Source organism: Ascidia mentula, chromosome 4 (assembly GCF_947561715.1).
Source record: "Ascidia mentula chromosome 4, kaAscMent1.1, whole genome shotgun sequence".
In the NCBI taxonomy this organism is placed as follows: domain Eukaryota; kingdom Metazoa; phylum Chordata; class Ascidiacea; order Phlebobranchia; family Ascidiidae; genus Ascidia; species Ascidia mentula.
In genome coordinates, this window is record NC_138569.1 from 54,020 (window position 1) to 79,564 (window position 25,545).

Genomic DNA, 25,545 nt, shown 5'->3' on the forward strand with positions numbered 1-25,545 from the left:
ATCATCTTTGTCTGATCACCACTGGGGAAATGTTTCAACTCAAAAGGTTGGAAAAACTTTTATCAAAACCAGAAATTGTTCTCAAGTCCAGCGCCCACACAATAGAATTCCTTCAAATCATTCTTAAGTTAGCTAGAAAAATATTTGAACAAAATTACCCCTTAACCCTACCTGAACGCCGGTAAGCCACAATTACAATTCCATCATGATTTATTCCCGAAGCGAAACAAGTCAATGGAAAATTCACATCTGCAAATAATTTTGTTGAAAAATTACAATTAATAATTCCACAAAGTCTGTTGGTTATCAAAACAAGCAACCATGCAACCATTTTATAAACGTGGTAACGAAGCTATATTTCTAACCCCCCAGCAAATAGAATACGGTAGCGATGAGCCCACAACTATGACGCTAAAATGACGTAATAATGAGTTGGAATGTTGAAACCAATACCAGGCGCAACCCGCGAGCAACAGACCGTGACGAACAACATTTTAAATATTACCATACCGGGATTCGAACCCTTGTTACCAAGGTTACCAACCACGGTCAAGCTATGTGTTATAGACGGGTCGATCGTCTTCACCTGTGTCGGAGTCTCAACACTTCTGCTCTATACCGCTCTCTATTGAAAGGTGGCCATTACATAAGTAGGTGGTAAGCTCGAAAAACACAATTACAAACAGAGTACGGTGGTTTTTTCTTAAATAAAAAAGCAAGTTCGCAACCCCTGCTATATAGACAGCATTGTTTGAACACAAACATCTACATGTAAATAATGGCGCGTTAGGAGCTAGGATAGGAATTTTCTGCTTTAGGAATTGGAATTAAATGTTCCTGTGTTGTTTAGCCATGCATGACTGCATGCAATATTATATTTCAGTAGCATATACTGGTCAGGCAAGTGTTTAAACAACCTCAGTTAAACCTCAGAAAATAAAATGTAGCATTTCGTATAATTTGTTAAGTGATTTATGTAAAGCTATTTTTGTCAAAAAGCAGCCACAAACCATTATTATCATGGAAAGAGTAATTAGGATTTAAAAACTTATGGGTCTACACGATACGCGAGGCATTTCAAACAACTGCTTGTGCTAAAATGTTTCTTCGTATTTGTTTAGTTAACATAAATAATGAGAATTCAAAGCATGAAATAGTTAAGCGTGCGATTTGCATATATGGGGCAGATCTATTAAAGCTCCGGGATCTACAACCACCACACACCCCTGATATATTGTTTGTTTGTTAACCAATATCCTAACCGTCCAAAAATAGCATAGATGTCAAAATACAGCACACGGTTTTGAGAAAAGATTGATCTTGACAAGAAAAACTAAACTAACAAGGAAACCTGATTAGGGATCATTTACACAGAAGTTCATGGAACGAACTTTGTGACGCCTTAACATGAAGAATGGTTAAAACAAATAAATTAAACGGGTTTCAAAATCAACAGGAAAAGGTTTGTTGAAATCTCTAGCCAGACTTCACAAGAAAACAAACGTGTGGTGGAAGAACATCCACTAGAAAAACACGCACTAAACGACTCGGCGATTTTACAAGGAGGTCACGACCGTTAGGATAGAAGCTTGGCGCCACCAGTAAGAACATAATCGTCGGCTGGCTTGATACGGGTGCCGCAAATTACGTTTAATCGCGTGCCACAATTGTCGCAACCACCACCGGAGATCTACCACGTCTTACGCGCATCTGTTGCTAGGATACATTTATCATTTATCCAAATTCACGCATTTATTGATAATCTGTTATATCGCAATGGACGGGTACACGACAAGCTGCTCCACAGTAAGTTTTTTCAGAGACCCATGCTTTGCGTTAAATACGTCACTAAGTGAAACTAATTTAATCAAAGAGACGTTTTGAAGTGGAATCTCAAAAAACATCAAATGGGATTCCCATACCACCAATACATATCAGTATTTTCAAAATACAATAAATATCAGGTAAGCAAAGCGTAAGTAGACTCGAAAATATCGAGTTCGCATAAACCAATAACAAAATTAAATCACATTTTAAGTGACGCAGCATCAATTGCGTCAAGTGTAGTTTTGTCTCTCATCAATTATGCAAAATTAGCAAGATGGTGATGTTTAATAACCCGCAATTGGTGGCGCAAATGCAAAGAGGGGAACTGCATATGTCCAGTGCCACATCCTGTCCTTGTCCTTGTAATTATGGGGTTTTGTCACAATGGCGGCGACCTTTTAAATGCAATCAGCAACCGAGTGACGTCATGTGAAATCCGTTACGTCAGAAATTTCATTTGCATGAATTATTGAAGTTGTGAGCAGAAAGTACAACAGGTAGCTGGTAATTTGCAAATCTTTTTAACGCCGACTCGGATCTATCAAGTCCTGAACCGTTTTAATACATCCACAATTTCAAACGTTGCTTTTATTCGATATCGACCTTAAAAGTTCATAGAAATGAACGGGATAATGTTTCCACATAAATAAGTTAACCTCAATAACTCTGTTTTTAAAGAATAAAATATATGGTGTTGCATACAGAGGCCATAACCCAAACACGAACCCAAGCATTAAACGTCAAAATATTCGCTTCAAATAACGATCTTGATGTTTGTTAAACATTAAGAAGTAAATTGGTTTCGCGGATCCATAAACCTTATATCATGCCAAGTCCTATGAAAAGGATCAAGCAATTCACACTATTTCTGGTAACTTTCACGTTGAGATAAAGTTTGACCTTCAAATCCAACATTCGCCATTTTGTTTTTGCAAACGAATAGTAATTGCTTCAAAATTAGTGTTACCTGCAATATATTTGGACGAATCATTTGTGCATTTAAATATGTACTTGCGATTTCACTACACTTTAATAAAGGTTTTAGTCATTAACATGGACTTACAACCATAGTAGTATAACCATAGTAGTACAACCATAGTAGTACAACCATATAGTATAGTATTACGTCGTAATTTTAACCAGCACACACCAAATCGAAAAAGGAAGAAATCAATTGTAAGGAACTCTCTTTCATACAATAAAAAAAAAACTTTACAAAACCGATGATTAATTTGAATGTTTTTAATAGGAACTATACCTTAATAAAAAAATACAGTGAATATTAAATCAATATATCAGATTAAGTAAGAAAACATGAAATGATGAAAACTACATGCACCAAGTCTGTTTCCCTGTAGCAACGGAACAACAACGGTAATTCAAGAATAAGTAAATGGTTCAATAAAAATTAAGTATGTGACCGCATTTGAAAGAATTTTCAATAAACGTTGGGGAAAAAATCCAAATCCATGTACACTAACTTTTCTTTCATTAAATTAATTTTCGATGCCCTGCGTGGAAACAGCGCCACCGCCCGGTAAACACAACATATTGTTTTGCATTTTCAATCAAATGAAAAACCACCAAACATTAATATTTCAGCCCCCCAAGTATCGTCATTATGTGCGTAAGACTTCATCAAATTACTGTAGCCAGCCATACAACTACGTTATCCCCTCCTCAATATAACAAATATTACATTGTGTCAAGGTTGGCAGCCGTGTGGTTTCAGTTTGACAAATTTTCCAACTCAAGACATCTCATTAATAATAAAAGTAACTTTTACAATAAAGTGAAATTTAAATGCTTCAACTCTTGTGATGCTTGCGTGAGTTGATGAAAGCGAAGTTGACAAAACAGTTGGAAAATATGTTGATCAAGGGTTGGGGTCAAATTTGCATCAAAAGCACAACTCGGATACAATCGGTTTCAATAATCCCAGTGTATATTCCAACACACATGAATAGATTTTCAAGGTCACCAACACTCTGAAGGATACAAATCAACTCACATTGAGATGAACAACTTTCCGTACCCTCTTTCAGCTACACGTGTAAATTCCTCTACATCACAACAGATAAAAACACACCACAAGCTTTTCTCTTACTCTCACTTTGTACGAAAATCTCGACCGATTGAATAAGTTAATGTAAAACCTTCTCAACAAAAGTTGTCAGAATTGCGGAAGCATCAGCATCAGCCTGTTGAACATGTGCTTCTAAGAATCAACAGCTTGCGTCAGAAGAACTCCTGGAAGCGTTCGGTTGCCTGACAGAATCCAACCAGGCCAAGGCTTGTTTCGTTTCACAACAAAACGCAAATCCACAAATTTATACCGGGTTACCGACACGAGACAGTGAAAGGTTTTCACGCCTCCAGTCCTGTCTGTCAGGGCATTGACAGCTCGTATCGGGGAAAGGATAGATTACGAAACACCAACAATAAACATTTGACGCATGGAGACTGCTGTATGAATGCTGGGCATTGAGATGGTAGGAAGACTCTTAAAGTGATCGACGAGATGTTGCCGAAAAATCCAAGCCAGGATTTTTGACGGCTGTAGAAAATCAACTTTTCAAAGTTGTCCTATAGTTTCCAGTTCCACAATTAATTAGACCGAATAAATTATTGTTAATTTCTCAAAATTAAACGAAAAAGTGACAATAAGGTTCCAAACAGCAAGACAACAACGTGATAGAAACCAACATAATCATCAACTTTTCTACAAAACATACCCAAATAGAAAAGGTGGTAATTCACAAAGTTAATTATTAATAATTTACCGTCCCCCCGTTGCATATACCAGGGCGTTTTTAAGATTAAGATCTGGATTTCGGCGTAGCTGAAACGTCAGTGGCAGTTAGTCCGCCAAACCATCATCTCTCGGCAACCGTTCATTGTTTACATGTTTGTGCAAAGCGTGCAAATGTCGTACAGCCAAGTGACGCGATCTTCTTGGTCGATTAACTTTTGAATCGATGCCGTCCCGTCGGCGCCTTCTGGCCGTCGTTTTTCGGTTATTTAATATTGAGATTAGGAATATCGTGAGCGTCATCTTGCCCGTGCTTACCGTGGATAAAGTAGTATGTCGTCGTAACACAAACACTAATCACAATATACAGGCGACATCGCCACTATTTATGCAGACATTACGACACTATCGGTGTCATCGAAGCTAGCCCTGATTCCGGGGATTTGTCGCTGCATCAATAACGCCAGGTAGAGTTTCTTCACATAACAAGAACAATATCATGGAGGCGTCGCTCAAAGTGAAAGCGATGGTGACAAAATTGCTTCGTATTTTCTCCGGCGTTTCGCCTTTGGGCGCCGAAATCCGTATGACTGTAATAACAGCCAATATACGACTTACTTGGAAATATACGACCCGCTTACAAGTTTATGATATAAATCTACAGCAAGAAAAACAAACCCCCTGGTAGATAGTTGGTGAACAACAAAGACCACACTTTCAGAGGAATCCCAACCAAACTTTCCAATATCTTGCACTTTGTATGATAAAGTTTACATGTTTAAGTTTTAATCTCACGTGATTTTCAAACAAAACGTTTTTGCACTATCCGACAAGTGGGGTCAATCAAGGGTCACTCAAATTTACATGAACACAAACCAGCCACTAAAAATAGCCACAAACAACCGAATAATCCTTCTCACACAAACATTCCTTGAAGTTTGATACGATTTCGATTGAGAGTGCTGACAGCCGAGGAGATAGTTATGACCAAATGTCGTCTGTTAAGTAATCGGCTTTTGTGGGCAACTAATCGTAGAAGTTAAAAGTGCACGGAGCCTTGACTTTTGCCCGAGGTGTAAATACGTTCGTTGCAGTTCTCTACTGGTGGCAACCATGCTAATGTGGCACCAAGACGGTCGGTTAATGAATATTACATTGACATCCAGTAGAGATGGAGGGCACATAGTCGCTCCTTGGCTTGAAAACGTGATCTTTTTTACCATTTAATTCTACCAACCCAACTTTTACTGACTGATAAGCATGTCATGTTAACGAACTTCTATCTGGCCTCAAAACCTGATAGCAGCTTGGCAAGCTCGTATCCTTGCTCTTTGCAAACAAGCCGAAACCATATATTTATGATAATACTCTTCCACAGCTGAAAAATACAAACTAATTTTTATCCACGAAACAAAATAAACTCGAAGTGAAACAGATGAGTCAGGAGGAAGCTTGCACACAATGCAGTGTGAGGGGAATCTTGCACACAATGAAGTGTGAGGGGAATGCTACAACAAAGGTCACGGCCAACAAAAAATATTTTTCGTTTTTTTCGTTATCCATAAATCAGTTGTGTTTAAGTCATGCTGTATCAATCGCTAAAATTTACGCAGTCTTTCTACCAGAAAGATCCGAATTTACTACACGCAAAATAACAAGCAGACATCAGACGAAACTTCGTAAAAATGTAACGGGAAAAGTTTGGGGGGGAACAAAACATACGTGACGTCATCTCTAGTTAACAGGAATCAAAAAAAAAAATCAACGCATCCAACGGGTTGAGACTCTTCCTACACACAAAGTATCCATGTATAAGCACACGTAATAATCACCAGCTGACCATGACATTTCAGCATTTACATGTTTTTTCCCAAACACGCTCCAGGGCGCCCCCACCTGAGTGAAGTGATTTCAATGAGCAGCAAAAACATCAACGGAACCGAAAAGGGGATGCACCATTTTCAAATTGGTAAAAAGTTTTTGTACAGGAAAGCCTTAATTTCTTCAAGGTTAAATTAGACGAGATAAATTATTTTAGCTGCAAGCCAAAGTTTTGAAACAAGATTTTGAAAGGGCGTCACAGAAAACAGGTTGCTGGATATTGCACTGAAATGTTTGGAAAATGCGTTTCGCTTGTTGGAATGCAGAGTACCACTGCGCCCTCGTGCGTCCAAATTTTCTGGCGTTACATTGTTTTTCTTTTTCTTCCTCAAATTTGGGTGATACATCCACCAGCACAACAGCACAAAGAAAGAAACCACCGACACCATTAAAATATACTCAAGGTTTTGTCGCCTTCAAAACGCTAAAATTACAAAATATTTCTACTTGACAATATTTATGATGACAAACAATAAATAAACAACAACATTCCAATATTTGTCAAGACATGTAAAGTTGAAATTTCGGCGAACAATCGTCGATCAGTCGTAGGTCGGAGGTTGAACCATGCCATGGTTTTCGTTGTTGTTGAACTCAAATCTTCCAGGGACAATTCCCAACGACTCAAAATCATTTCCTTCTAAAGAAATAAACTTGAAGTATGGACACGCACCGACTCTAGCACCAAAACGTTATCTCCAACGTATTAAAATGCACAGAAAGGCTCACCTGATACACTGCGGTTTCTAGTAACAAGCTCAGTGGCTATAGGTTTAGTGTTGGTTTTGCCCCTGTTTAATTCAACCATTGCATCAGCAATCCTCTCCTTCAGTTTGTCCTCTACAACTTTTTCGGTTGGAAAATTCCGTTCCTCCATCGACTCCAGATTGCTCACTTCCAGCATTTGTGATGTTCTGTCAAAATTACCTGGAATCCAATTTCATGTCAATAAAAGTTCCACGCACATTTAATCATTCGCCTATTCAACAGTCTTAATGTTCTGCATCGTTTGGGTAAAGTTCAATGTGGAGATGAGGAAGGACAACTATTTCAACGGTTGTAAAAATAACGTAAGAAACTTTATCTGGAACTAAACCAAAAGGGGAGCGAATGAGGAGAAATTAATTCACATTTTCTATTCCAGCTTTTCTGGGCTGGTTCTTAAAAGCTAGTGGTCGTGACCCCCAGCACAAACAAAATGGAACGTAAAACTAAATACGACAATTGCACAGCACTGTTGCGTCACACTTCATTTGGTGACGTCATATTCTTTCGTCCCGGTGCGTTTTGAAGAGCGTTGAAGGGTGAACAGGCGTGGGGTCACGGATACTAGATAAGATTTGAGCGTAAAGGGCTGCGGCATTTTGAAATGGAAAGTGGCCTCCCTCACATGCGGTGATTATTTAATTATAGACGAGCAGCGAGGAGGACAAGGTGTGACCTTAGTGTGTTGACGTTACGCCTCCTCGACACCGACACAATGAGACCGACGCTTTGAAGCGACTTCGGCCGGAAACAACGCGCTCTCAGGCGGCCAAATTAAACATCTGTGCCCATGGAGGCCGGAACGGCGCGTTGTCTTTTGAACATTAGCGCCAACCGTCTGAGGGCGACCTGAATTTACATCGAGCAAGCTAATAGGGTGGGCTGGCGGCTTTACGTCACTTCCGGTAGCGAAGTAAACATTCGCGCGGGGTCGAGTCTTTAATTTCCGGTTCGATCGTGACAAGTTCTACCGAAATTTGCTTCGCCAAATGAGATTGGAAGAAGAAAGTTCGAACTGTTCTGTACAATTGGGGACGGGGGTGAGGAGTTTATTGTAGAGTGGGTGGAATTCGCTGACAAAACTTTCAAAAGAGCAAACTTATCAAATGAAGTGATTTCGTTACTAACCAAGCATGGAAGCCGAGTTGTTTGCAAACACGTGAAAAAGTAAATAGTTGGTCGGTATGAACCGTAACACCTACACTCAGGTTTGCCACCTGTCCAGACAAACTAAGCAGTGACGTTGAAAAAGTGACGCAATTTAATTACAACGAAATTCTTTCATTTCTGCCACAGGTAAATCAACAAAAAAAGAACAAATCTCAGAAGCGGAAGACAGTAACCCTGTTTATAAGATATGTTAGAGCAAAACAAACAAAAAGTTTTAATCTCATCGGGTAAGAAGGCCGGTAAACGGAATGTTCGCGTGCGCAGTAGTTTCGTGGCGGGGGTAGTGTGTTGTATCACCGAACTATTGAGGATTGAAGGCATGCTTACAAAACCAACACCCAACAAGACAGCTACTTGATAATGACAAGCGTACAATGATGACTGGATCGAGTGGGAGACAGCATCGAGTAGCGCAGGCTAACAGGTGTTGTGTCGAAGGCAAAGCGTTAACTCGACTATTACAACCAAGAAAAGTAGAATCTATCGCGTCGGCATTAAAACAACACTCCGCTTGGTGAAAAGCGCATTCCCCTTGTCACGTCATAATAGAGGACGCGCGGCAGGAGAGGTTTGGGGCGATTGTGAAGTGATGGAGTCATTTAGCACGAGCTAAAATCAAATGAGACCGCATCCGGAATATATCGGGAGGGGGGTCGAGACAGTTTGGTTGAGAATTGGTGACAATCACGGCGACTGAATTTGTCGACAGGTAAATTGTGATGTCCGGTTGACGCAGGGCGGCTAAGGGTTAGGGTTAGAAATGTCAAACTTAATAACAAATGATGTCAAGCGCGTTTTTTGAGTTTAGTTTATCCCACAGTTGATCGTCTTTTTACTCCTTTTGGAGTTCTAGGAATAGAGTTTATTTCAGATTAAAGTTTCAAACGCAACGCCAGAAATTACCTAAATCAAGTTGGTTTCACAGAAGACGGAACGACGAAATTTTGATCGAATGTTTAAAAACTAAAAATTGTAAATTAGCAAGTATTCTGTCCTCACATTACATACAAAAAATGCAGTAATCCGTAACCCAACAACGCCACCTTGCGGTTAACGCACCTGATCCCGCTTCGATCGTCACGCGGGACAAACTACTGCAACAACCAATCAAGTTTCCGTTGTCTTGGAAACCACTCATCCGTGGGCCTGGTGTAGGCACTGGATCGGAACGTGTTGGGTGAACTCTGAACGAACAATGGATAAAATATAAAAAAACGGATGAAAAATAAAAAACTGATGAAATATAAAAAAGCTGCCTTACGAACTTTCTTCTGTTTCCCTGCTCTGTTTCTTTGGTACAATCTTTCTTGAACATATTTCCCTGACACAATACACCTTACTGCTTGTACTATGCTACCATGAAAACGTATCGGAAGGGTAACCCCCGACCTCAAAACCGTCGGATACCGTTTTGCTCAACACAAATTAATCCCGATGTAACCGACAGACGACTCGCTACCTCACGACGCTAAGACTGCATTAGCGCTGCACTAACCGGAGTATCTTGCACGATTTTCCAACACTTACGGCAAGGAATCGACGTCCAACTCTTCGTCGTAAAGATCTCCCATGTTCGTGCCACCATGCGGTAAACCGTTTATGTACGTCGAATCCGCTAGGTGCTGCTGATGAGACAACAGGGCGCTAAACAGTACAAGATGTTGAATGGCAGATGAGATAAAGCAACGCACTCGGCATCTACCTCGATAGCGAGGATAGAACATGTGTGTTCCCGGATGACTGGTGGGTTCTAAAATGGAATTGCGGTCCCATCCAAAGCCGTCGTGCCGGCCCATCGTGTGTCACCATCTCAACCTAAACCAACACTCAGTTAAAAAACACCTGGAGAAATTATTTGGACAGTAGAAGGGGTACCTGGGAGGGCCAGTCTTCATCTGATAACGCAGTCCTTGAATCTAACCCGGAAAACTTGGAAACTGCTTTTCCAACTTCTTCCTTCTTCGTCTTCCCGCATCCGTTGCTCTGCCCTCCTACTCCTCCAAGCTTAACATCCTTCTTATTGTAAGGTACAGCGCCACCAGGTGTCGCCTGTCCTTTGTTTAGTTGTTTAGTTTTCAAACCACGTGACTTTGGTTGCTCACTGCGCACCCCTTTGCTGCCCACTGGTGGTAGCGCCGCTTTATTATCATCTGACACTAAAGGGATCGAAACAAACCCGTTCGATGACGTAAGAGCGTGAATGTCCGACTCGTGACGTGGCTTGTGACGCAATCGTATCGACTCGTGGTGACGTCGTAGGAGGTCATCGGCAAGCAGAAGAGGGTTACGTGGGGAAAGGGTTAGGGACACAATTCCCCACGAAGCTGACCTGCGACCGACACCGTTAAATTAATCACAAGTATAAAGTGACGTAACACACCTTTGAAGGGGCCAGCAGACGCACGGGGTGGCGACCAGTTCCACTGGAGAATCATCCGAAACTTTCGGGAGGCCATGTTGGGGTCGAGGGTCCAGCAGATATTCGGTAAGGTACCCGGATGAACTGGTGATGAGGAGGCGTTGGCACCCTCTTCTGTTCATCGATTTCTTCGTCGATGCCGAACCTCCAGTCCCTGAGACAAACCAGTAAGGTTGTGGGAATTTGGTTACTGTAGATTGAGTTTACAAACCGATGGGCCGCTGTTAAGTAATCCGGAGTTACCATGCATAGCTAACATCCCAAATTGTCCTCCTCAACAACACAGGAAAACGTTGTTAAACATTATCATAATTTACGCACACAAAAAATAAGCCGGTCGGTTCTTGTTAGCTAATGCTATTAGTACCGTAGAACGCCATGTGCAAAAAAAAATTATTAGGTGTTTTTTGGCACAGAGCGTTTGTATTCATCCTACACCAAAAAACAATATATTCCTTGAATTGAAAAAACACTAAATATACAAAAAACGTTTAGTTAACTGGCAACTGTTCGCCGGGAACCATCACCGACCAGATCCACGCCTAATTGTTGCGTCACAATGTGGCGCCATTCAAACCGAGCGAGATGAATCGAGTCAAATGTCAACGCGACCTTTTCCCAATCACCATTGTGACGTAACAACGTGCATAGGCGTGGGAAAGAATCAGGATGTTCGAAAGTGGAAAAAAACAAGGGTTTTGTTGCACAATAATCACATGGGAATCAAATTTCATTTGTATTAACCAAAATGATCGAAATTATTCGTTAAATTAAAACAAGGAAAAATAAGCCTTAACTGTAGATTTGATGTGAAACTAATCTGTGTTCTAAGCCTGGTAACTTAATATTATTCCGTTTCCTTCAAAATTCTTGAAGCAATCAAAGCGTAAACAACACGACGTTTAGAGACCACAAAGCATTGACAGCAGATTCGTCATGACAACAGTGGCAGGGGGTAGGGATTGCGATGATTGACAACAGTCTGAAATATGCGCTTGCTCGACTGTGTTTTCGCACTGCACAATTCGCATGTAAATTACACACTGCAGTTTAAATCGTTGGAATCGATCCAAGTCTCTATGATCAAAAGTCGAAAGCCGAAATTTCAATGTAAGCCGGTTAAGGCGTCCACAACTTCGGAAAGTAGCTTGGATTAAGAGGGAAGTCAACGCACCGTTAATAAATGACGCACGCCATGTACAGCAGCCTCTTACCGTCAAAGCAAGTATGGGAGATATCTCGCGTACTTAAACCCACACAGTTCTAGTTTCAATATAAGAAACATACTTTGAACGGAATGCACACAAACATATACAGTGAAACCCGCAACATTAAAAATATAACCATAGCTAATTAGCCTGTAGTCCAACCAACAGGTTTTCTTCTTGTCTGCGCTGCGTTCATCTCCCATACCAAGACTTCATGACATTTTATTGCTTTTTAAAAGATATCGACAAAAGTTCGAAATTTTACATAAAGCGATCAGCAACGAGTGGGGATAAATCGGAGACAACAGTTGGGTTGAAATGTAACTGTCATGTGACCAACTTACGAATAAAAACACATTAATTACTTTTCGGTAATTTCAAGAATTTGAAACGAATTCCCTTTAAATTTTTACTACTGATGGGGAATGAAAGATAACAATAATAGAAATAGTAGCGACAACAAGAACAACAGCAAAAATAACGTGAGTATTTAAGTTACGTCCAATGCTTTATATTTGGAGTCGATGGCTGAGTTTTACATCATGTGATTGTCAATGCACAGCAAGCACGCCCCGGTACGAAGTTAAAAATAACTTAAAAAGCAAAAACGTCAAATATAAAAAATGCTCAAGTTACAGATAAAGGGTCGATTGCTTCCATTCATTGGCCGTAGAGCGACGACAGATTGTAAAATCACTAGATAGAGGGAGATGCAACCTCTTGCTGAATACAACATAATCTCGACACCACACTGCGTATCAGCCAATTCACTTGGTGAACGCTGGTCGGGCCGCTTACACAAACTCACAGCAATGATACTGAAAATGAACACAAAGATAGCAAATAACTCTCCAACAACCGAACATGAATATCCGCTTTTAATTTGGTTCAAACTTCTTCTGAAATTTTCCGCGGCGAATATTATTGTCTGCACCGTTGGTAAGTCGGTGTGAATTGAGAAGGCACGAGAAGGGTCCCATTCTTTGGCCCTAACCTGACCCGAACACCGTGTCGAGGATCTTTCGCATGAGAACGTCCGAAACTGCATCGAACACGAATCTGACATTGCCTGTGTCTGTGGCACAAGTAAAGTGGGTGTAAATTTCCTTCTGGTCCCCGTGCTTGTTCTGATTCTCGAATTGCTCCCGAATGTACTCTGATGCTGGGTCGTACTCATCCTTCCCCTCGTACTCTGGGAAGCAGATTCTGAGAGGGGACTTTTTGATTTTCTCCTCGAAGAGGTCCTTCTTGTTAAGAAAGAGAATCATTGACGTTTTGGAGAAGAACGGATTGTTGCAAATTGATTCAAATAACTTGAGGCTCTCGCGCATTCTGTTTGTTTCTTCATCTTCAGCAAGAACTTGGTCGTAAGCGGAAAGACCGACACAAAAAATAATGGCCGTGACATCCTGGAAGCAATGGATCCACTTCTTACGTTCAGACCTCTGTCCTCCCACGTCAATCAATGTGAAATTAAGATTTTTGTACTCAAAGGTGGTTTCAATGATCCCAGTTGTTTTCACTCTTGTTCGTAGAACATCTTGCTCGGTTGGGATGTAACTGGAATCGCACAATCGTTCAAGTTCGTCTAGGTAATAAGCAGCAGAATCGTTAAGTTGATATTCTCTTGACCGACTGTAACACTCCTTCACTCCGTCGTCATCCCACAAAGCCTTCAGTGATCTTCCAATGTCGGTGGTTAGATCGATGTCATCCATCTGGGAAGCCGAAGCCCGAACCTTCTTCCCATCCTCGTTGCGGTCGCTGCTCCCAAACTCGATTCCCAACGAATCCATGGCTTTCAGTATCGCCACCATGGACTGGACCGTGTTCGCAAACACAACCGGCCTGAACGTCTTTCGTTCAGATTCGGAGAAACCGTCTTGATGGAGAATCTTCATCTGTTTTGCGATTGTGCTTTTTCCTGACTCTCCAGCTCCCAGCAGCAGGAGTTTGACTTCCTTCCGCGCCGCGTCCGCATCCTTTTTCAACTGCTTATCAATTGCATTGGAGGCATTTTTAGCGTCGCGGTCACCTTCGTTTTTGGAGGCAGCGCACCCCATGTTGTTATTTGCTCGGTTAGGAGTTTAGCCAAAGTAAAACACAAACAGATCTTTCCTAATAGCTGCATTTCAGATGAAAGAAGGGCAAACAGTTAGTTTTAACATACATGGGCACACAAAGTACATCGTAACTTGCCTTAAACCTTCTTTGAATTCTGTTCAACTATAAAATGCCTCCCTGTTAAAATACATATCTGGCAAAGCAGGGAGTAAACTCCGCCCAATAAATGCGCCGGGCGTTGCAATAGCTGCTCCTGGCTTGTAACGAGCGAGTATGACGGAGTGGTCCACACACACACACGCTAACGTCAATTAATAGGTGCATGTGCGGAGAAACCGCGCGAGTCGCGTGGAAGAGCAAAACGCGTGCGACTTCCCGTCTACCAGTTTCCTGGCAGAGAGAGCTACGTCAGACAAGCCTGTTGCCAGCAGTCGGCTTAACAACAACAATGCACGTTCGAACAATGATATTTTGCTGACTGTGCAGCTCAGGTTGCAGATGCACGTATGACAATTCAATGAACTTTAATTAGTTGGTCCACTGTTTACTGTTTGTGCAGAGAAAAGGGTGACAACATTTTAATAAAAACATCAACATTAATTACCTTGCGGTCAATGAACACAGGCAGGCCGCTACACACACTTACAACAAACCATGCCATACCAAAAGCGAAACCAACTGAAATAAAATGGGTCCATGTCGGTCGCAAATTCTACACACACGCAGGAGCAACAGTGAAGACTTTTGTCCAAGGCCAGATTCAACTATTATCAAATTACTCAAACTCTAGTAACATTCACTGTAGAGGCTTGTGCCAAACTTTGACTTGGTCAGTACAAAAATTCCCCCGCTTCTTAATGCATTGCATGCAAATACGGTTTGGTAGGACGCCACCAGCAACTCACATCTAAATTCAATTTTTGTTATTATGTTTTTTGCAGTTTCAAAAACATCTTAAAGTAATGAAAGATCTTAAATAACACGAACTAGAAACTATTAACTACAAAAAATCAAATCCCAAATCACACAGAGACGGCTGACAAGGGTTGCGCCGAACACGAGGCCGACTCCCCGCAATGAACCACGTGAAGGTTTCCATCACAATGTGGAAATCATAAAATCCACACCCCAGAGACCGTAACCATGGAAACGTGCGAGGCAAGATAAGAAAGAAATTGGGAGGGAGTTTCTCTCCGTCCACAGGGAACCAACTATGTTTCTTGGGACTTATAACGAAACATGATTGTGTAGAGTTGTACGAAGTTGAACACAATGTGTTAAATATCTGTTTGTTCGGTCACTACGTCCCTATGTTCCACATGGTATCCAATCAGGGATTTGATTATAATGGAGAAGGTAATGTGTGACATTTGTCCATCACAAAGACGCAACAATGATGTTCTTCTAATAGTGCGACCATTGTCTAGATTAACACAACACAAAGTCAACTCGAACATTTTTTCTAAAATCAAACCTCATGTTGAAACATTCTACTTGCGACGGCTTCGCTTGATCGTAATTATCAGAACCATGCAATGTGAAGTTGTGGTAATACCATAAGAATCACAACCACCATAAACTTAAATTTGCCAGTTTGTCGGCTACTGCAAACACTCCACCAGATAATACAAGCCACACAAAACGTAAGTGTTTGAACTCAATAAATTCCTATCACATAATCTGGAAAACACTCTCAATTCTATCCCCTGTGATTTCCTTACTATGGACCAAATTGATGAAAAGTCATCTTTCTAAGGTTATCATCTGTTGACTTGACAAATGTATTTGTGAACAAATATATTAAGTGAGACAAATATATTTCGCTTAAAAGCATCGTCCGTGTTCCCTTAAATGTCTCACTGGAAAATCACAACAACAAAAATGAAGAAGTTTTGGATTTCCTTTGCATATTTTCAAAAGGATATATTGAACACCAATATGCAAATACTATCGAAATATCTCAAAAATGTTGCGATTATAAAAGTAGCACAGATAGAAATCATAGATTTAAATCTTTAAACCAACATAAAACCAATTTATTCAACATTGATATACAGACACCATGTGAGTAAGAAACTGGGGTTGCTGTTTCTGCGAATTTTATTAAAACACTGACTGATTTTTAATGCTTGTTCTCCTACAACAACAAAACTTCTTATAATAACGATCAGCAGCCCGAACCACGGGTCGCTATAATCAAAATTATTTGTTAAACTCCGAGTCAAGCAACCACGCCCATGTTCACGCTGTCTGTCTCAACCTCAAGGGGGGATGACAACTTGATTCGAGACATACTGTGTTCGACTCTGGCACGTCAATGCATTGCTTTTCCAAGTAACACTAATTAGCCCCAGTTGCTTACGGTGTGGAATGTTACGCAACGTGTTCAAAACTGACAATCATCAGGAAATTGCGCATCTTGAGCCAAACGATAACAGTTCCAACCAAATAAGTTGACAGTTTTGCTACAAAACAAATGTTTGGAATATGGACAAAACCGGCATCCCTTCAGACTCTTACTATTTTTATTCATGAGAGCTTTCCATTGGATCGTTGCACATTTATAACCATGCGACAAAGCTGTGCGATGGAGAGCGTTCATACATACACCAATCCTACACTGCTTACATTATTAATGAGCAGACAGACGCGCACCGATCCAACCACTCGATAACGTCCCAGATCTGCTGAAAGCTGGTGGTTGTCTTCTCAATTCAACGAACAACGCAGGCTAAGGCTTTCGGTAATGGGCAGCAATTAAAAGCCTGGGACAAAACCAGCTAAGTACGATGAAAGAGAGTAATAACGAAATGCTTCGGGAACATAGAAATGTCACCAACCTCTGATGGCCGCTCAACACTTCCGCTCTGAGTGTGTGAGCAGAGCTACAATGCACGCGTTGCAATAGTGCACACTTTGTTTAAGACTATAAATGAATCATGTTTGAGCCCCTCTCAACCTTCATAGTCCGAGTGAAACACGATTCAACGGGAACCATAAGCAGGAAGCCAGCGTTTACCAACAAAAAGATAAGAGATTTGTTTTTGTAGCAAATCGGGGCAATTTTGTTTGTCAACATTAATTAATATAATTCAATCAATAATAAATGTTTCAGTTTTCAGCAAGGAGAAAATCAAACTTAACACAAGGCAACATCACCTTTTAGACAATTGACACCAAGTCTCATGTAACTGAGGGTATATGACGTAACAGGAAGGGTGTTGCAGGTTTGCACGCACATGGGGAAACGATAGGATTTGTTTTCATCCATGCCAACGGTTCGCAGCCTAAAGTTGTGGCAATGCGAGACTTTAAACTATTAAACCCTAACAGCAATTTACATACATGGTTAAACACAATGGTTTGCAAGCAAATATGCAAAACGGACCCGAGTGAGCTTGCGGACCCGAGTGAGCTTGCGGTAAACCCCAATTGGCCAGTCTTTAAAATAACTAACCCGGATGAATTAAAACTTCGTTTGATTCCATTCCTTATAATAAAGTTATCGACTTAACATGGGACTGGTAAGCCAATGTACGGTTTGTAAGCCCTACGCCAAAGACTTGAGTCAGACAAAGAGTAAACGGCGTATTAGTTACAACATATTCAATTTATATTTAGGAAGAAGTCCTAATGGGGTTTCCATCGCATTATGAAACCATCGCATGATTTTAACAAATTTACGAGGACAAAGTTTGTCTAACCAGTACATGACGATGGAAACCAACAGTAAGGAGTCAACATATTTGGGCAAGCAGTTCTGCGAATCATAGACACAGAAAGTGTGTTCCATAAACTTTTAATTTTAGTTTTGGTGACATATGAAGAAACTTATACTTAGCTTTCAACCGCAAAACATTTCAACACAAGGTTTCAACTTGGGATATCTAAAAACTGACAAATACAGCAGGAAAGATGTCCTCCCGGACCGACTTCTGATAGAATTACAACAAAGTTACGAACAACATTTCGCAGTAATATTCCCACAGACGCGACCTAACTCCAGTACCAGGTGAGCATTTATAAAGATTGCAATGTCATAACTCCGGAAAGATGCTTGAAGCAAATAATCTCCCAAATCAACATTTTGGTGGAAGTTGCTGCACCTTAACATGAAACAGACTGACCTACCAAATATGAACACACAACCCACGCCCACTTATACGTCACTGGTCACGTGATTTGACGACACACATGTTTTTACTTATTATAGATAAAACCTCGTTAGGGAGGCCCACTAACAGCATGTGGTATAAACAATACCAACACAAAACATTCTTAAAATAGGCCAGATCTCAGTAAAATGACAAACATTGCAACTTAAACGACTTTTTTTTTCAAAAACACAAAAATTGAAAAACCATTGCTGATTATTTTCTAAACTTGTCAGACATGAGTACAACAAAAGCGGCATTACCTGACCAGATATACTATAGATTGAAATGTACACCTCCAAATTCTAACTGGAACATGTTCGTTACATAACCCGCGTCGAATCTCTTCAATAATCGGCCTCTTATCTGCACTTTACCATACACCGCCCAAGGCATAATGTAACGACCAATCTTGTGATGAATGCCAAGCCGCGAGAAGACACATTTACTTTTTTTTCAAAAACATGAACTGTGTTGAAGTGGCGATATTAAATTCGCCCAATTCCGTGCAACCTTTTCGTGTCTTTCGTTAAACAAGAATCTCACTCGCAACCTGAATTAAGCTCTCGCTTTTTAAAGAGAACATCGCTTCAATTATCATGTCATTACCTCTAGAGTAGGTTTGTTAACAGTTTGAAGTAAACAGACTCCGAGAACTTCACACCAACCAACCAAACTAATGCTGGCCAGCATTCTTTAAACATGAAAGAATATCTGAAAATCTGTTCCTGCGCCCAATCCCTTCGACAATCAAGTTAAGTGTTACGTCACAAGGGAACGTCGCGAAATAATGGAAACAGAGCGCAGAAAACACCTGCCTTGGTAAGAATTCAACAAAAACATATAAAGGATCTGATCGATTGGGCAACCAAGAGTACACGAATCAAAAGAAGACAATGGAAACATTCCACCTCTTTAACAAAATACGAATAAGTTGAAATCAAGAAAGCTAGTTTATAATTTATTTTTTTGGTTTTTCCGTCCGGATGCTGTTCAAACGTTTGCTAACAAAAACGTACATAGGAAAGGTTTTTCTGTAAACACTATTAAATTATTTCTAAATGGAACAACTATATTGTATTTATTTTTGTCACCCCGCATAATTAGATGGAGTTTATGAGTCAGTGGTGTTCTGTTCCACAAATACACCATTGCCCCACAATGATTTCATCAAGTTACAACCCGTACGCTGCCATCCATGTCATGACGACAAGATACACAATGCGCCTATCAGTTTATAGGTTTCAATAAATCGCTTGTACAAATATAAGCCCCTGTCATATTATACGTTGTTGGGGAAGCTTACGTACCCCATAAAGTTGCCTGCGCCGCTATTCAGTGACAAACCAAAAAATCATCAACTATTTTGCTATTTGCATTAAGTCCGCTGCGTATATAACGTTATTCTTTATTTTGATTGGCATAACTTTTAAATCGTTTAAACCTTGCATGTATTTATTGTGTTTTGCGCTTTTGCATTTTCCCCAGGGTTGTAACTCCGACCGGTTTCCGACTTGGAAAAAGGTCCCCAGCATGCCCACTCTAACATTAATGTCATAATTTCCTCACATAAATTTGCATATGGTGGCGTCAGTTTAGCCACGCCTTATAGACACAGAGCTTGTTACATCACAATTGGTTGAGACAATTGAATTTTCACTCGGCTCATTTGCGTCGTAATTTTGCTGTCAGTCAATATTTAGGCTGAAGGCAAACGTGTTTTGACAAATTTTCGATGACAATACTGACGATGATAATATAGACTGCACTCTCACCAATGCAACAACTGCAATAAATAGTTTTTTTTCTTCAGAAAAGCCAGAGCCTCAAATCCCTGGTATTTTTAGACCAGGTAAAAAAACACTCAACTAACCTGATCTTGAGGGGATATCGCACCCGTTTCTATTAAGAAACCTCGTTGCTATGACGACATCGGTATGACGAGGTGATGACGCAGTCGTTCCATCGCCCGAAATAATCTGGGGGGTCGGAAGGACATTGGCGGGTGAGGGACGGACGTGGGCCAGGGCGTCTACAACCACTGGGTGGGGCAAGGGAGGGAGCCGAGGATTGGAGGAGGAGGCGGATGAGCGGGAGGTCAATGTACGATGTTGAGCTGTTAAGAAACCATAGGATGAGACTTCCACACAAGAATCATCGTCAAAACTGGTACACTTCAATATTGTCCAGAAGCAAATCAGTAAACATAAATGTTGCCACCGTATCTTGGCTCCTTATAACAATTATCAACGTCCTGGGTTAATATTCTTGTGTTCCCACCGAACTAGAACGCAGTGGACAACTGATAGTAAACCTTACTTTGCCATCCAAGGACGCCTTGTGGAAGCGATGGAGGGTTTTCCACTAGAGGGCGGTGTACAGGTGTGGTCTGAGTCTCTGACAATTCCATTTCGTCTAAACCGGCGCTTTTGTGAAATCGGCTTGAACGATTTACAACCCTAAACAACACAAAGTGTGGGGGGGGGTTACAAACCACCCTATAGGACAGGGGTCGACAATCCCTGTCACGCACAAAGCTTGAAAGAAGTGATTTTCAAACTTCAATATTTGACTATAGGATTGTGTTCAGGTAATCAGACAAACATAAATTAAGCAAAGTGGAGCCAATAATATGAATTGTGCAAGCTGCAGACAGATGGCCACTGTTTTTGACCTAAAAGGTCTCATCAGTGAAGCTGGTGTGACTATCAGACGACTTTGCTGTTTGGTGCCCAACGGATGACGGTGATTGTCACCACAAAGTGGAAGTCTTTGCTTGGCCGTTTGGTCAGCAAAGTTGTCTGATAGTCACACCAGCTGCACTGATGAGACCTTTTAGGTCGAAACAGTGGCCATCTGTCTGCAGCTTATACAAACATAAATTAGTCTGCTCATATAGGTTGACACGTTGTGTTGGGTAAATCCCCTCGGTTTGGACCAATCACAGTATTTACGTCATATTATTTTTAAAACATCGTATTCACCTCTCGGACGTGTGGGTTCTAACACAGGGGCTTCCCCCGTATGGAGCCACAGGAAATATGTGACATGTTCCACGTAGTGTGTTGGCCACAAGCCACCTCCGATCCCAGCTAAAACACAGCCCTTGAACCTGCATGGACAACAACAACATTTATACGAAATAGGCTTGAAAACACGTTCCTTTATCGTAAGACAGTGGCTAAGTTCCACGGTTATTCGCCTACAATCACATACTTTACCTGTGCTGACGTCTCCCCGCGCTTCAAGGTGTACAAGTGGTGGACAGCACCCATCGGGGAACCCCCAGGATGGGGATAGATGGAGAAGACGTGGAAAGAATGACCGAGTGTGTCCGCGGTTGCTAGGATACGGCCTGACGAACAGAATTCGAGGCATGTGATTGGTTGACCAACGTGTGCCATGAAGTGTGCGATGACCACAGAAGGTTCGGGGTCGGATGAGATCTCTACCGCTTCCGTGTGGCCATTATGATCGCTCTTCTCCTGTTGCAGAAAGAGCAATGTTAATATTCATGTTTGACCCCATGCACATTAAGCTATACCTTGGACTCGTACATCTTGGCAATGTCTACAATTGTCACCAGCCCTGGCACTGGCTCACCACCTCGTTCGGAATTACCAAGCGTTACCGAAGACTTACGAGATCCCCACAAGCGGTCACGTGAGGCGTTGGGCGACGTGTCTTCAGTTGATGGGGCAGTTGCAATGTGACTTTTTGCAGCAAGCCAGTTCATTGTATCGCCGAATGTAAAAATCCCTTTGCTGATTGTCTGAAGAAATAAATTTAAGCAAAATTATGTTTGCATTTTCTCTGGTTGGGAAAGCAAAAATCAATTGTTGGACATAATTTTGCCTGAAAGCAAAGGTTATGTCAACAGTAATTTTCAAACCTTTGCAGCGTTTATCACTGAAGAAACATAAGACTGTGCTCCGTCCCCAGCAACGCCACCTTGTGACTGACAACTGTTGGCCACCTAAAAATAACTTAATGTTGTATGTTTAATTGTAAAATATTTGCCTACAATGTTTGTGGCACTTACTGATGAAGGGCTATATGCCAGCCATCTTCTACCCAATGCTGTCGGGTTGGGGCTGTAGAAAGATCCATTAAAACATCCTACAACAAAAATTGTTCAAATTCAGGAAATTAGGTAACAATTTATTTGTTGACTAACCATTTATCACAAACATTTTTTCTAGAGTTCGTAAATCAAACCCATGGATTGAATGTTGGAGAGCAACCAGGAAAACTGGTGCAGGTCCAGCACACATGCTGACTACATCAGATGGAAATTGTAGTCTCATCAGCTGGTCTCCATTTCGCAATGAACGAATGCTTACACTTGCATACAACTGTTTACTAAAATACACAAGTTGAACAACTGTACAAAATATATGTTTGTACAACTTCATAACACAATATTGAGTAAGGAACTTTTATTCTTAACCACTAGTACATGAGAGGAACACAGGAACATTATATAGAATGTTTGGTGTGGACAAACTAATCAATACATTATAAAATTGCAATTATTTAGGTATCATACTGGTACATGTATATATACTGCGACCAAAACAATGTTTAAAGTTGGTATTTCACACATTTGTGCAATAATTTATATTTGATAAGACGTAGGTGGTTTGTGGAAGCTGTGCTACACATTAAAGTGGGGTTCAGATTGAGGGCCATATAGTGTTCAAACTAATTAATTGAAACTTTTAAATTAGAATTGGTAACTTACCATCTACTTCAGTAAACCATAAAAACAATTAAAGACTTTTACGAAAAATTAAATTTTTTTTTTAGTTTTATTCAAGACAAACACCAACAAGAAAAATACCTGTCAGTCGCAATGCAAATAGCAATGAGTGGTCGAGATGTTTGTATAGCATCAATCAAATCTGTATCAAACATTATATCTTACACAAAGTTCAAGTAATACTAAGTCTAAAACAGAATAGTGGTTTTGAAAATGTTGTGCCACCAAATCTAGACTTTCAACAGAGCTGCCGAAAGGAGCGAGATTAAAATATTTCAATAGTTTTTACTAACTTGTGGGGGGTGGGGGTGGTAAAATGCACATTGTTTTAACTGGGCCCTCCCTTACAGAAAAAACCTCTTGTGCCTCACCAGTGTTCTGGAAATACAAGTTTCAATGTTAAACTTTGATATATCACATGCAAAAATATTTTAAACATTTCTAATCATTACTGCTTTTGCTGCAGAAGCATAAATACTTCCCAATGAATATTTTAACCAAGGACGGTAATAGGCAAAAATACTACAGGCAATTTTTCAGAAAAACAACGGTATTTAGAAGGGTCCTGTGTGCAGGTAGCTATGCAACGAGCGACACTAACTATCTTAATTAAAGATAAAAAGATGAAATGGCGAGTAAGATTAAAAAAAAATTAAAAATATAATTAAGTTTCAAAAACAATAATAATAATAACATGGGTAATTAAATATTTATTGTTCAAAAATTATAATTTACATGGGAGTAGCAATAAAAAACAACATTCTTTTCATATAGAATGGACAAAAATGCTGAGATTGCATTCATCACCATAAAAATTTGTTGTGTTACTCATTAATTTCATATTTTTAATTTTCACCTTCGACCTCAGACTTATATTATTCACTTTTAATATATTTGTTTGTAGATTTTCTGTATGTGGGTGGAATGCATACATCATATAACTTCCAATAGCATGCAAGTAAAAAAAATTTGGAATCAACCAACCAAGAGATTCCACATCTGTATTCCATTGGAGTAACCCAACACGAGCAGCAAAGGGCGTTCAGACAGCTCGTCAATTTCTTCATATCCCAACATATCAGGGTAACTAAAGAACTTGGCCGATGTTATCACCTCCTTCTCTTCCACTGCCGTGGAACTCCTGTATACCTAAACACATCACAGTATAAAAGTTAACCAACTGAACATGATTAAAAACAAATAAAAGAATTATACAACTACCAAAAAAACTTTATATGTGGCCCTAAGATTTCCACAACAACAAGGTTATGTGCCAGAAGTAAGCAACCTGTGACTCTGGAGATGTATGCAGCTATTTCATCGGTCTGTTTAATTATAGAAACAGAAGGCTCAGTGAAAAAACAACAATATAATCAACTTTGATAATGCTTGGTTGTTGCATGTAAAAGGTCAAAATCATTATAGCAAACTTCTGGTTTAAGGATTCCAGAAGTTTGTGCAAAAATGGGACTCGGATTTCTGCAAGAGATTGCCGAGATGCTAAAGGTTACTTTATACATATCTGTCAACATCTATTAAATGTAAGAACTTATTACCTGGCTCCAGTCATGGATGAAATTAAAGACACTCTCCACATATGATTTGCCACTATCAGAAAAATAATGAAACATCGCTTAAAAAACATGCAATATCATGACAGGACTAAGAATTTATGTTATTCATTAATGCATAAGACAAATTAAATGCACAATTGTATCTTTAGAAACATTTGGGACTTACTTAGCAGGCTCTGGGAGCACCGTTCGACCACCACTACTATCAAATCTTCTTCGGACAGCCATCTTTTCCAAGCTAACTGCAGAGCCTGACATAATTCCTCCAAGAAAATTCTACTAATATTGCAGCATAAAGGCTGTTTCATAAACTTAGGCAGTAAGAAAGCTAGTTACAGTCTTGTTTTTCCCAATAAAATAAAATACCATATTCACATCATATTGGGTAACACAATGCTTTCGTAAAAATTTTATATATATCCTTCTATTAGCATCTAAACCAGGTTGAAAATTAAAAGCCTGCCTGCTCATAAAAGCTAATTTTCAGAAAATGTCTACAACAACTGGTATATTTTGGGAAATACACCCACACTAATTATACGGCAGGCCACTTAAAACAGCCCCGAGATCAGCGGGTTCGGCTGGCCTGGTTACATAGGCATAGGCCTACTTGAAGATAAAGTCAGATTTGTTTCAAATACTCTTAAATGTTTGCTTGAAGCATCCAGGCAATGTCTTTTATATCCAAAATGTACATAAAACATCCCTTGTAATTAACAGTCAATAACTAAATTGACCAATATTGTAAGCACTAAAAACACCAAAGAATAGGTTCTGTCATTGCTGCTGAATCAGCTGTTTAAGTGAATAATTTCTCGTCTGAAATAGTAAACAAAAACCTTAGCAATCGTTCAAGCGTGACAACTTCTAGGTTACACCACCCCTTTGTTTTGTGACGACATAAAGCAGCAAAATTGTTTGCAGTTCTCGAATCAACGTTAGGTAACGTATTGTTTGTGCAATCAAAAA

The 25,545-nt window shown here is 40.2% G+C and overlaps 1 protein-coding gene and 1 pseudogene across 1 annotated transcript; both read right to left on the bottom strand.

The window, feature by feature from the left end:
* Nucleotides 1-5,915: 5,915 nt before the first annotated feature.
* LOC145897145 (BCAS3 microtubule associated cell migration factor-like) lies at nucleotides 5,916-24,912 on the bottom strand. The gene is made up of 20 exons (XM_082985327.1): nucleotides 24,743-24,912; nucleotides 24,559-24,610; nucleotides 23,987-24,151; nucleotides 23,296-23,380; nucleotides 23,084-23,144; nucleotides 22,418-22,602; nucleotides 22,283-22,359; nucleotides 22,133-22,216; nucleotides 21,785-22,012; nucleotides 21,462-21,725; nucleotides 21,225-21,352; nucleotides 20,560-20,699; nucleotides 20,114-20,356; nucleotides 10,776-10,968; nucleotides 10,271-10,724; nucleotides 10,098-10,210; nucleotides 9,923-10,039; nucleotides 9,455-9,579; nucleotides 7,190-7,387; nucleotides 5,916-7,100 (listed from the first exon to the last, which is right to left on the bottom strand). Exons 1-20 carry the CDS (start codon nucleotides 24,832-24,834, stop codon nucleotides 7,003-7,005), a joined length of 3,102 nt encoding a protein of 1,033 aa, XP_082841453.1. The 5' UTR covers nucleotides 24,835-24,912; the 3' UTR covers nucleotides 5,916-7,002.
* LOC145897146 (guanine nucleotide-binding protein G(i) subunit alpha pseudogene) lies at nucleotides 12,227-14,143 on the bottom strand (annotated as a pseudogene).
* Nucleotides 24,913-25,545: the final 633 nt, after the last annotated feature.

Coding starts and splice junctions, on each gene's coding strand:
- LOC145897145 (XM_082985327.1), bottom strand. CDS start 24,834: ATGTCAGGCTCTGCAGTTAGCTTGGAAAAGATGGCTGTCCGAAGAAGA. Junction 22,360..22,417: donor AAAAATGTTTGTGATAAATG/GTTAGTCAACAA, acceptor TTTTTGTTGTAG/GATGTTTTAATGGATCTTTC. Junction 20,700..21,224: donor AGAACCCACACGTCCGAGAG/GTGAATACGATG, acceptor TGTGTTGTTTAG/GGTTGTAAATCGTTCAAGCC.